This window comes from Orbicella faveolata, unplaced genomic scaffold, assembly GCF_042242905.1.
Source record: "Orbicella faveolata isolate gen_17 unplaced genomic scaffold, um_ofav_v1 contig_25, whole genome shotgun sequence".
Taxonomy (NCBI): Eukaryota; Metazoa; Cnidaria; class Anthozoa; order Scleractinia; family Merulinidae; genus Orbicella; species Orbicella faveolata.
The window spans coordinates 28,922,501-28,934,629 of NW_028301553.1; the positions used below are offsets into that span (position 1 = coordinate 28,922,501).

Below are 12,129 nucleotides of genomic sequence, written 5' to 3' on the forward strand. Positions count from 1 at the left end.
GACAGATAAGCTCGATGGTATTTCTTCAGGCATCGGTAGCACTCGCGTTGGATGTCGTTCATCTCTTGGCTTAACAGGTATTCTGCATGTGAAAAGGAAATTCTGAAGTCGCAATTTGGATTGCCACCGACTTTGGGGGACTTCACCACCAAGTGAAAACCATCCCTAATCACACTGCCCACTATCTCAGAGGAAGGCCATTTACGCTCTCTTCTGATCCATTCTTGTGCAATCTTCGGCCATCCTGGTGATCTTAATGCAGGGACAAAATCAATTCCGGCTTCCACGTAATTTTTCCGAAGTTCTGCTTTCTCACTGCCGTTAGGGAACATGTGTGTACACAAGAATTCCACTCCTTTGATTCTCTTTGTTTTGTGTGTTTTGCCATCTTTGTTATTGTAACTTGGATTTTGCGTTACATCTGTCGTGCGCCGTAACGGCTGCTCTTCTCCTTTTAAGCCACTTGTATTTTCGCTGATATCTTCATTCTGTTGCTCTGTTTTCCTGTCAAGATTTGTTTCACTTTCTTGTACATGCGTTGTTTTTGCTGGGAACTCTGAAGAATTTAGCAGCGATTCTTTCATTGGTAATTTCCTTGAGGGGTAGTGTACGTCAGTATCAGGCGGGAGCAATACATTAAACTTTACCGCAGGACTGTCATTGCTGTCCTTGTAGCGACAAGTGAATGGCGGAGGGCAGGAAGGTTCTTCGCGTGAAAGAAATTCAAAAGCTGTACTAGCAATCGACTTGCCTATATCCCCGTAGATTAAATCATGGGAATCTTTTACAGCTGTAGTAGAGACGTAGTCCATGTCTTCCACGCAGCAGAACTTTAACAAAGGGTGATGGACTCCCTTGATTCTGACAAACAGCGGATTCTGGGGTAAATATTCGATCAGTTCCTCGTGGATTAACAAGTTATGTGAATTTGGAAACATCATTATATCCACATCTCCAAAGTCATCAGCTTCTTCGCTCTTTAAATCTTCAACCGCGCTTCCGTAAGGTCGAAGCACGATGGACCCTGTTGACGAAGCGTTGCTCAAAATCTCCGAAAGCAAATTTAAACTCATCTTCCAGTAATCTTGGTCGGCGTTTTTCCATTGTTCGGATTCCTTTCCTCGCTTTCCCAGCGTCTTGATAATGAGGTTAAGTTGCTGGTTTTTCTCGTCTTCTCTCGTCGTATTCATTGTACGAAGTGGAAATGTTTGTCTGTTGTCACAGGCGAGGGATCATTTTCCGAATTTGGCATTTCGGTTTCCGAGACCTTGGCCAATGAGAGGTCGCTTGCGGTTATCCATTTGACAGGGCTGTCAAATGGGAAATACAACACGCGTGCTATTTTCATTCCTCCCGTGAAACTTCTGCGGCATTCAAAACAAGATGGATAATCAGAGCAAATAGGTTTCCTTCATAAGATCCAAGAAGCGTCCCGTCAAATGACGGAGTATTAAGCCATGCAAGGTGAGTAAACATTCGAAATGCAGGAACGTGCATACTTGTTCAGTGTAATGTAATTTGGAATTTGTATTAAAGAAGACAGCAGGGACGGGGTGACTCTATTGTTTTCCGGTATTGATTCGTGACCGACTCAACACAGCCAGTGTGACGTCACATAGCAACGAACGAGCCCTTCGAGTAGCCTATTCAGATTACGCCATTGAAGAAGGGCAACAGAGGTTAAGAAAGGCAAAAAAACAGAAACAGGCCTGATATCACTTTTGTTCGCTATCTAAGTGTACGTGTGTACAGTTTTTTGTTACTTTTTGTCTGTGTGCAATATCTGTTTTAGTTTTGTGCGCGCGTAATCGTGTATTCTTGTTGAATTTTGTTGCGGGTAAGTGGCGGGACCGCCATCTTGAAAACGGGACGAGAGAAGTCAACGTAAAACGTTCGCGTTTTCTCTCTTAAATGTCTTACCAATAGTCTTGTTAATAGGAGGCTTATTTTTATGCATTGATAATATACGTTTAACCTGCGTGTCTTTCTGTGTTGAGTGAACCAGCCGTTCCTCTCATCAATCTGTTGGAGTGTTGGGATGTTGTTTATTTCTTGTTTTCCACCAAAATGTCCCTGTGATGTGATAGGTTTTTGTCTGTTTTGGAACACCTTTGTTGGTGGTAATCAGGCCTTTGAATTTAAAACGTACTGCAGCTTTATTTGTTGGCTTTTGTTGTGACGGATTGTTGGCTTTTTTCCTGCCTAGTTGCAACTGTTACGCTGACGTTTTCCTCTTCACTGTTCATTGTTGTGGTTTTCAAAGTTACAAAAATGTTTAAATTAGAGTACAGGCGGACCACCCTATGTGTTCGAATCTGTGAGGGTTATGAATAAAGCTCTGAAAATTGCATATCTAAATTACATCTTGGTCTGAATATCCCAATAAAGTTAAATGAAACGTTAATCGACTCATGTGTTGCATTTTTTCGCCTTCCTGGTCCTTCTGAAGCGGTTTTTTAAGAGATTACTTTTGGTCGGGCACCGACCAAAAGTAATTTCTTAAAAAAATTATTCAGAGTCAGTTATCACATGATGAGCTAAGGAAACTTTCGCTTTTGCTGCGGTAACTAGAGAGCAAATTTAATTCTCCATGCAATAACTTAATTTGTCCGCAACCTAAATACAAGTAATTCTCGATTAGCATTGTGATATGTGAATATCTAGAATAAGAAGTTCTTCGTCTATTTCTTTATCTCTTCCTATAATTTTTGCTTTACATTCGAACGCTGAAAGAAACTGGAACTTTGTACTCGAAAACGAAAAATTAGCCAGGAACTCATCACACTTTTATAGAACTTTCAAGGTGCGGATGCTAAGTCAGGTGACAAGTGATCTCTGGAGCATCATACCCCGAGGACTACAGTCAAAATGAACATGATAAACCAATAAAAACACCACAGCCTAAATGAACTTTAAATCAATGAAAACTCGAAGCAAAATATAACTTCTGCAAGATGTTGTTTCATAAAACAGGAGTAGTGTGGAAGTTACCTTTTGGTTATTTGCCACTATTTTTCTGTATTTTGATGTGTCAACTGTTATTTGGGTTTCCGTGCAATTAGGGTTGCAACAGGTCAGGAAATGGTCAGAGAATAGGAATTTCAAGCTCAGGGAAGAATCAGGGAATTTTATTTTGAGTCTGGAAAAATTGCTATTTTGAAGAAAAGGCGGGGAAAATTTAAATTATTTAACACGGCTGATTTAATACCATTGAAGGCTGGAAGAAACATTTGGGAGCAATGTGATCTCAACGATTTTTTTTTAGAAGAAGGAATTTTTTTTGACAGCTTATCAGTCTTAATGAATGGGTGGAAACGGCGGCTGCAAAGGGAGGCTAGAAGCAGCTACTATATCTGACATTTTGTATTTATTAATCAGGGAAATTTTATTTTTATCAGGGACAAGTCAGGGAATTTTGAAAGGAGATGTCTGGCAACCATGGCAATGCTCATCTTTCTGAGCGTGGCAACCCAAATAACGGCTTCGATGCCGATTGCCTTGACAAAACTCGTTATTAGATTGTAACACTATTTTATGTTGTTTAGAAACGTTGCGAACCTCTTGGCAAAGTCCTGGATCACATGAGTCTGTGCGTGGAAGAAGCCGTCCATGAGTTAGCCAGTATCTTCCTCGAGAGCTTGGAAAGCATAGGTGTATCAGCACTGGGACCCAGGTCTCCGTCATCCAAAGCCACAGACAAAGAGAAGGATCGCAAACTGGAGAGCAGGGAAAAGGACAAGGATGGACAGAGAGAGAAGGCGTCCAAGCTCCCCGACGAAAAAACTATTGACGAAGAAATAGATGAGCTGATTTTGTACTTTAATCATCGCACATTCGAGGCTCTTCTGCGTGCTACAAGAAATGCTTTGGATGGAATGAAACGCAGACTGTTTTGTACCAGGTGCGTTTAGCTTGATTCGTCACGCAACGTCCCAGGCAACTTGAGAATTGTTGCTTGACACTGCTTGACGACCCAATAGACATGCTTGAAGCTGAAAAAGAATTCCTTGTTGCTGATGTTGTTTGCGCTTCTCTTACAGTGTTATTTAATATCACGCGGTAATCGTATGGTAAAGGAACTTTCTCAGTATCTGCTGGTTACTCGTCACGCAACGTCCTAGGCAACTTGAGAAGTGCTGCGTGACATTGCGTGACGACCCAATAGACGTGCTTGAAACTGAAAAATATTCCTTGTTGCTAATGTTGTTTGCACTTCTCTCCCTATGTTATTTAGTATCACGCGGTCATCGTATGGTAAAGGAACTTTCTCGGCATCTGCAGGTTTCCCAACAAACGCTTTCAGCAAAGCTCCCTTCTTCAAGGCAGACATAACACTGGTTATTCCACAAGTGGTGCGTTATGCGTCATGCTCTTAGCGCTGACACTCATTGCATTAATTACTTACACTAACTCACATTTTTTTAAATAATAGTTAGATATTCAAAGTAGAGTGTTTGCCTCTTGAAGTAACGGTGCGGGTTATCTAAACCAGGCAATCGGTTGCTTATAGCTTTATTGGGGGTTGGTGCTCTGTAAATCTTTGGGTAGGGGTGTCCGCTGGGACACTGAAACGTTATACTTGACCATGATCAGCTTTATTTTTCAACCCTATTCTAGACTAGGCACCACAAACCCCTACCCTATCTAAGACTAGCTATTTCCCACGCAGAAACGTAACCGCTAATATTGTCCAACATACGCTAACTAAACCAATATCTTAAGAAGTTACTTCTGAGTTTCATCCCCGAGTAAAGAACCCCGTTTTAGACTAACTTATTTGTGCACTAGCCACTTTTCCGGTAAATTATACCTATTGCAGACCAAGACTGTTTGGTTTCTATACCCTATCCCAAACTAAACTGCCTGAAAACCATACCCTTCACAGCGGCATATAGCTTGCATATGGGAGTACCCCCCCCCCCGGGATAGCTATACTTGCTATTGAATAAGAATACTTTCGGTAAAGCATAGCTACGCACTCTCACAATCAAGCCCAGTACTGTAAAGACAGAAAAACACCACGAACTTCATAAAACTCTAAGACATATTACTTTGGTTCAGGTTTACTGAGGTTTCAGGACAGACTGCTTTTGTCAGTTCACTTTTGACCTATAATTATGGACCGAGCGATAAATTCCATCTCCTTGTGCACAGGTTATCCATCCCAGCCTGGACGATATACAACAAACTCTAAACAAAGCTGCGCAGTCTGTGCTGGATGTTACCCGATCTGTGGCTCAATGGGGACAGAAGAGATTCAAACAGATGGAAATTAATCCACAGAACGATTCCACACCAGGTCACATCAAAAGGACCGTGAGAGCCACTGAATCTAGTGAGTAGCCGGGTTGAAAAGAAACAGTAACTGGGTTACAAAACAAAGAACTGCAGTAACTTGAGGCTTGCCTTGAAATCGAGGAGCTACTTCAGCTACTTCAGCTACTAAAGGAACTACTTCACTGCTTGCGCATCTTGAAAAGTTTAGCCATAAGTTTTCAAGTTCGTCGTTTGTAATCCATGTCAGTCTCCTCCACCCTTAACCATCCTTGCTCCTTTATGGTTTATTATTATCTCTTTGGTGTTTTTCTATCTTAGTAAACTACTGTTTTCTGGTCCCTTCAATTTAAAGGTAATTTTGTACGTGGCGTAAATAACTCAAAGTGCCGTGCTTAAGCCCCTTTAAAGCCTTGGCTTTCTAATTGACGGTACTACTGCCAATTTTATCCATTAGACGGTGACCTAGTAGTTGTCATCATCATGTAGCACTATACATGTATCAACACTATTTTTCAGTCAAGGAGTTACTCCAACTTAAAAGACTGAGTTAACATTATTGGCCAAACATAGCTACTTTTTGGAGTTATTTTTAACTCCAAATCCGGAATCGAGTTTTACTTCATAGCAAGAGTTATCTTAACTTCTAAAGTGGAGTTAGGTTTATTATTAGAGGAGTAATTACAACTTAGAATAGAGTTACACTTCTAGGTTCAAAATATGTTTTTTCAGGGTTGTTTTGACTCTTTTAAATTTAACTCTAACAAGAACAGAGTTTGTGCTGTTTTCCATTTGTCATGCGTAGTTTAGAGATAGCACACGTGCAAGCCATACATCGATAACTATTATTATATATTATTACGAGTTTAGATCGTGTGTTGCATTATTTCGATACTTATGTCACTCATTTGCATCGAACCCCCTTTTAAAAGACGTATGGTGGAAGTGTTTAACACAAGTATCCAAAATCTTGAAAGATTTTATTATGATTCACTCCAACGCTGCTAATCACGCGTTAAACAAAATTCCAGGTTCAAAATAGATATAATTCCCTTTTCAAGGTTATCTTGACTCTCAAATTCAGTTACTCTTATAAAAACAGCCCTTGGCCAAAAATGAAGAATTTGTGTTGTTTTACACTGGACATACTTTGTTAGTAGTCGTGCAAACCATACATCGATGAGTATTATGTATTATTCCGATTTAGATCGTGCTTTACATTATTTCGATACTTGTGTTACTCACCCCGCCGAACGCCTTTTTAAAGGACGTACGGCGGAAGTGTGTAACATAAGTATGGAAAATCTTCAAAGATTTATGTTAGAGAAAACGATTCAATCCAAGGGCTGTAATCATGCGTTAACAAAAAGAAGAACAATTGACACTTAGGTCCCGTCATAACCACGCCGGAGAAATTTGAACTTCACTCTGAAATTTGACCTTCACTCTGAAATTTGACCTTCACTCTGAAATTTGAACTTCACTCTGGAATATGAACTTCGCTCTGAAAACGCAGCAAGAAAAACCCAGCCATTTTCGATTTGTGTTTGAGGAAGACTATGGCAAGAAAATCACATGATTATCGTCGCGTCATCGTTCTTCGGAAAAGTTCCGTTTTTAAAATGTCTTGCTGTCCACACTAAAACGCAAAGCCGGCGTTTTCAAATTCCTCCAATTTGGAGAGCGTTTTCGAGAGGCTCCGTTTTCGTGACGGATTAGTGTGGACGGTAGGCCTAACCGTAGAAATGAAGCTGCGTTTAGTCAAATTTCTCCGGCGCAGTGTGAACAAGCCCTTAAACCTTTGATTATTATTTACATAAATACTGATCTGGACGTCCTTTTCAACCGCAGAAGAAGAGATTCCTGCATCAAAGCTGAAAAACTACTATAAGAGCGTATCGGAACACAAGGACATTATCAAACTACTTATGGTGCTCACTTCAGTGATAAGTTCCTGCAAGGCTGAGGTCATGACCTGTCTGGACTCTTTTACACAGTTCCACTCAGTCTGGGATGAGGACAAGCAGAAAGCCGTAGCTGTGAGTAATGATGCTGACCAGCGTTTTCACTTACTCTGGAATTCAACCTAAGAACAAATTATACCCATCTAATTTGTGTTCAGATAGCACTGTTAACCTATTACATTGATGAGAAGCGCTAGCAAAGTTTCGCACTCGAGCCATGAGAGTTTTTGATTTACTCTGATAAGTTGAAATAAATGGTTTGTTACAAAACAGTCGTAATAAACACAGAAGGTTTCTGCACGTAATTAACAGACTTCATGCTCTTACAACATGACCTCAACTCTGGCCCAAATTATAATTATTTGTATAATCTGATTCCAATTCCAAATCTTGATCTGCATCTTCCGTGAAATTTAGGTATCAGTCCACTTACTTGCACGAATTGTTCTCTGTGATTGCTGAACTGCTTGTGGTTTAGTAAGAAAACTAAAAGGTACTTGAGTCTTCCACCTTCGCGGAAAACGTGGGTGGCAACCTTACTGAAACGACCACACTGCCCCTTAAACGTTTCTAATTTTGATCTTTATTTACACGTACAGGATTTCGTTGCTTCAGATCCCATTCTTTCAGAATTCAAGGCAGAGATTCTGAAATATCAGGGCATAGAGCAAGAGATTGAAAACATAGAAACAACCTTCAGAGTTGGCTACGGAGCTATTGAAATGTACTCAGGTAAGAGATCCTCGTAAAATAATTGAACTAGTTTTACAGTAGAAAAAACGAGCCTTCTATAATGATGTCTAGAGCGAAAATGTGTCTTAGCATCAGAAATTCATTTTACCATCAGAAATCCAGTTCACCTTCCGCCGTTAAGAGTGGAATATTTGAAAGTTCAACTTCACACAGTTAAGCGTTTTTTCGGTGAGACAAGCCCGCCCGACGTTAAAAAATTCTGACAGCGAATTCTTTAGGTTAGCACAATCCGGAAACGTACAGTCGAGATCACCTGTATAAGTGTTTTTGTGTTCTTTTTACAGAGCCATTCAAGCTTGCCCTACTAGTTGAGATCAAGGCGTGGAAACTTTTATTTGGCCACAGCATCAACAACAAGTACAAACAGCGCATGGACGAAATCACGCAATTCGTGTCCGAGTACAGTAAGCGACTCGGACGGCAGATCAACGACTTGGAGGACGTGAGAAATGCCATGGCAGCTTTGGAGGATATAAGACAGAACGAGATTAGGATTGACATGACCCTCGGACCGATAGAGGTATTACTGCAGGATAGTTATGTTATGATCTTCAGGAGAAGCTTTACTGATCGTTCATTGTGTGTTTGCTCTATAACAGGAAGCTTATGGAATGCTGAACAAGTTCGAGGTATCTGTAGCTCGTGACGAAGTGGAAGGAGTCGACACTCTTAGATATTCCTTTGAGAAACTTCTGGCTCAGGCAGTGAGTAATTGTATAATGCCTCTACGTTTCCAATAAGGCACTTTACGATGTTTTATTCTGAGATGAAAAAAAAAAAAAAAAAAAAATTCACGGATCTGTCCCAGTTACTGATCTACATTTGCTTTCACTGAGAGCTAAAGATGCACACGGCAAATTGATGAGTGTATAAAGCGATTCAGTTTCTAGAAGCTAACCTCGATTGAGTACTAAGATGATCGTGGTTCGTTTTGTTACAGGGCCAAGTACAGGGTCACTTGGTAAAGATTCAGCCCCAATTCAAAGCTGACTTGCTGGAGAGAGTTGTGGTCTTCCGTGAGGACTCCACTAACTTCATGGGGGACTATGACGAGGTATACATGTAGATTATTACGGGTTCAGGACCTGATATCTTTTTTTTTTTTTTTTTTAACAGCGAGTTCTTGATACTGTATTTAATACTTAATACTTATTGAGTGAGGCTTCGAGCGAGTAAACTACTGTAACCACGCTGACAGGTTCTTTTGCCTCCTCATTCTTCAATGAAACTCCTGGGTTTGTTTGTTTGTGTTAAAAAAGGCTTGAACAACCCCAACACTTGATTGTTTTTCCCTCGGTATTTTTGTTTTTGGTTTCTTAAACAAAGCGGGCTATTTCATCCTCAGAAATTTAACTTAAATTTAACAAAACGCGCAACCCGATTGGTCTGAGCCAATTACAAAGCGATATTTGATTAGACTGATATTGTATGACTATCACTTTCCTGATTGTATGGATTTTACTCACGTCTTTACCACACTGATATCCACGCTTAATATGTAATACAGTAAATAATCTCAGGAATCATTGTGATTAAGAGTTTTTGAATGTCAAATATTTCCCGCTCTTCTGAATGTCTCCTGTAAATCTGCCACAGGCTGGTCCGATGGTCAGTGGCATCACTCCTCAAGAAGCCAGTGAAAGACTGAACACGTTTCAGGTGATTATGTACTTGCAGGGACAGCTATCAGGAATTTGAGCTTGAATCCGATAAGCGCAAACCAAGTGATAATGGTTTAATTGAAAAGTGAAAGAAGCACATCACGCTTAGAGTTAGAGTCTTAAAGAGCGGGGGGGGGGGGGGGGGGGAAGGGGGAAAGGATCACAATATGGGGAGAACTGAAACTGGACTTAAGCTTCACCATTTGACGTTGGCTTTTTTCCTTGAAAATTTGTCAGCTGTCTTACAGGTGCTCGGAATTCGCTGCTTTAAGTTGGGTTCGCAAAGAAAAGAGCGAATTATTCTTTTACGTGTACTTGTTACACCATCTTGCAAACGCCAATAACATTCAGTGTTGACATAACAGTCTTTTTGCAGCAGCTATATTTTTTATTAATCAAATAAAAGGTGTAACCGCATTAATGCTCAACGCTGACTTTCCGTTTTTAGAGTCGTTTTGACGCCTTGTGGCGTAAATACACCACTTACTCAGGAGGTGAACAGTTGTTTGGTCTGACTGTGACGGAGTATCCTGAACTAGCTCGTACCAAAAAAGAACTAGGCCTGCTACAGAAACTGTATGGGCTGTACAACGCTGTGATAGATGGCGTCAATGGCTATTATGATATCCTGTGGATTGAGGTCGACATAGAGAGGATCAACAACGAATTGCTTGACTTTCAAAACAGGTGTTGTATGAGCATTGTTCTACGGTAGTGTTATTGTTATCGATAGATTTTTTGGATAGAAAACAGTATGGTGGGGAACGTTTTGAGAGTCAAGGTCTCCAACATCAGGAATATTTTGTCAATTTATGACAAACTTTTGTGTCTATCTTTGACGACTGATCGTAAACGTTGAGTTCGTTTGCCATTCAAGGTTATATTTTTTCATTTACGAGATACTAATTCTTAAGGTCATTCCCCAGTATTGCATTGCGCATCCCTACTGCGCATAATTTCACGAGTGATTAGCGCGCGCGTATTAAAACATGGCGACTTTTTCTTCACAGCTGGACCTCGCCATAGAGGTAAATCGTCATTTTCTCGCAAACGAGTATGGTGACCTATCATTTTTTTTCTGTTGTTTTGAATTGAATAATAAATTTCTCTGTGTAAAATAAATATGGACCAATTCTCAGTATAGAACAAAAAACAATCGTCGGAAATTTAGCAAGCAATCGTGACTACAGTCATGGTGCTATTATAAGGATTTATTGGGTATAAACAAGGTGCTGTTACTCCTAAACGAACACGGGGACTCCTCATTTTTATTTCAAAATTTAAGTTCCTATAATATAAACAATCAATAAGCAAAGTTTCACAAAAATCTCGGGGCAGGTTCTATTTCAGTGGAATGAACTTAATTCCGTTGGGATCCTCCTTTATGAAGGTACGGCTAGCACGCTGGACTTCGGATCGAGTGGTCTGGGTTCGAGCCCTGCCATGGCCCTTGGTTTTGTTCCTGAGTGAGACACTACACTCTCACAGTGCCTCTCCACATGTAGATTTTCAAATGGGTACTGGCTACAGAAACCGGGATAAGTTCTGCCTGTATGGGCCTCTCGCTTGACGCAGACTACCTTTCAACGTTATGGCGAATAGTGAAGACTGCGCCTTTGACGATCAAACTCAAACTTTTTAAACATTATGATTAGACTATTGACGCTGAAAACCATAACATTTTTTACCTGATTTCGTCGGTGAACAGTACCCTCATTTGGCGTTTGCAAAAAATAAGAGAATTACGAAGTCTTGATGCTGTAGGACTATTAACACTCGACACTTATATTAACGTACTTCTAGATTGCTAGAGTAACAATTACGTTGATCGGACGAACATTATAACGCTTTGGTATAATACATCAGGTGTCGTAAGCTGCCTAAAGCCCTTAAAGAATGGCAAGCGTTCAACGAACTGAAGAAGAAGATTGACGATTTTAACGAGTGCTGCCCTCTTCTGGAGTTGATGGCCAACAAAGCTATGAAAGAGCGCCACTGGGACCGAATAGCTACAGTCACAGGGCACAAGTTTGATGTCGAATCAGAAAACTTTTTGCTCAGGAATATCATGGAGGCGCCACTGCTAGAAAACAAAGAAGACATCGAGGTCAGTAAATCACATGTTATGCATCCACATTTCATGTCGCGTTCATGTAGCTTCCTGAGCCAGTCAAAGATTGTGGAAGAACCTTGTAGTGAGTGCCAAGCGCGGGAAAATCTTCCAGTGAGTGGCGGGGGTGCAAAAAACTTGCGACTGTGCCAAGCGCGGGAAAAGTCAGGAACCCAATTTAAGTTTGGCTCAAGTTCTCAGCTGGTTGGCTTAGGAAAAAACTGTTGAATTGTTCTGATTGGTCAGACCATGTCGGACGTGATCTACTAAATTCTAATGACAGGACTTAGAAAACTCATAACTTTTATCATGGTTAAAAACTGCTTTACAACTTGTGTTTAAGTTCTCACAAACTGCCACCCATTTT

General features: G+C 40.6%; 2 protein-coding genes across 2 annotated transcripts in view; one reads left to right on the top strand and one right to left on the bottom strand.

Moving 5' to 3' along the window:
* The window catches only part of LOC110041488 (uncharacterized), a 3,862-nt gene extending 2,634 nt beyond the window's left edge, over positions 1–1,228 (bottom strand). The window contains exon 1 of the mRNA XM_020746772.2: positions 1–1,228. This exon is cut by the window's left edge and continues 2,634 nt beyond it. Within this exon, the coding sequence (XP_020602431.2) occupies positions 1–1,190 (1,190 nt within the window). The 5' untranslated portion in view covers positions 1,191–1,228.
* LOC110041477 (dynein axonemal heavy chain 8-like) overlaps positions 1–12,129 on the top strand; it is a 65,990-nt gene that overhangs the window by 18,426 nt on the left and 35,435 nt on the right. The window contains exons 18-28 of the mRNA XM_089294967.1: positions 3,546–3,901; positions 4,235–4,352; positions 5,155–5,335; positions 7,126–7,313; positions 7,838–7,970; positions 8,276–8,511; positions 8,591–8,695; positions 8,932–9,045; positions 9,588–9,650; positions 10,101–10,339; positions 11,519–11,759. Of these exons, the coding sequence (XP_089151093.1) occupies positions 3,546–3,901; positions 4,235–4,352; positions 5,155–5,335; positions 7,126–7,313; positions 7,838–7,970; positions 8,276–8,511; positions 8,591–8,695; positions 8,932–9,045; positions 9,588–9,650; positions 10,101–10,339; positions 11,519–11,759 (1,974 nt within the window). The remainder of the gene's footprint in view (positions 1–3,545; positions 3,902–4,234; positions 4,353–5,154; positions 5,336–7,125; positions 7,314–7,837; positions 7,971–8,275; positions 8,512–8,590; positions 8,696–8,931; positions 9,046–9,587; positions 9,651–10,100; positions 10,340–11,518; positions 11,760–12,129) is intronic.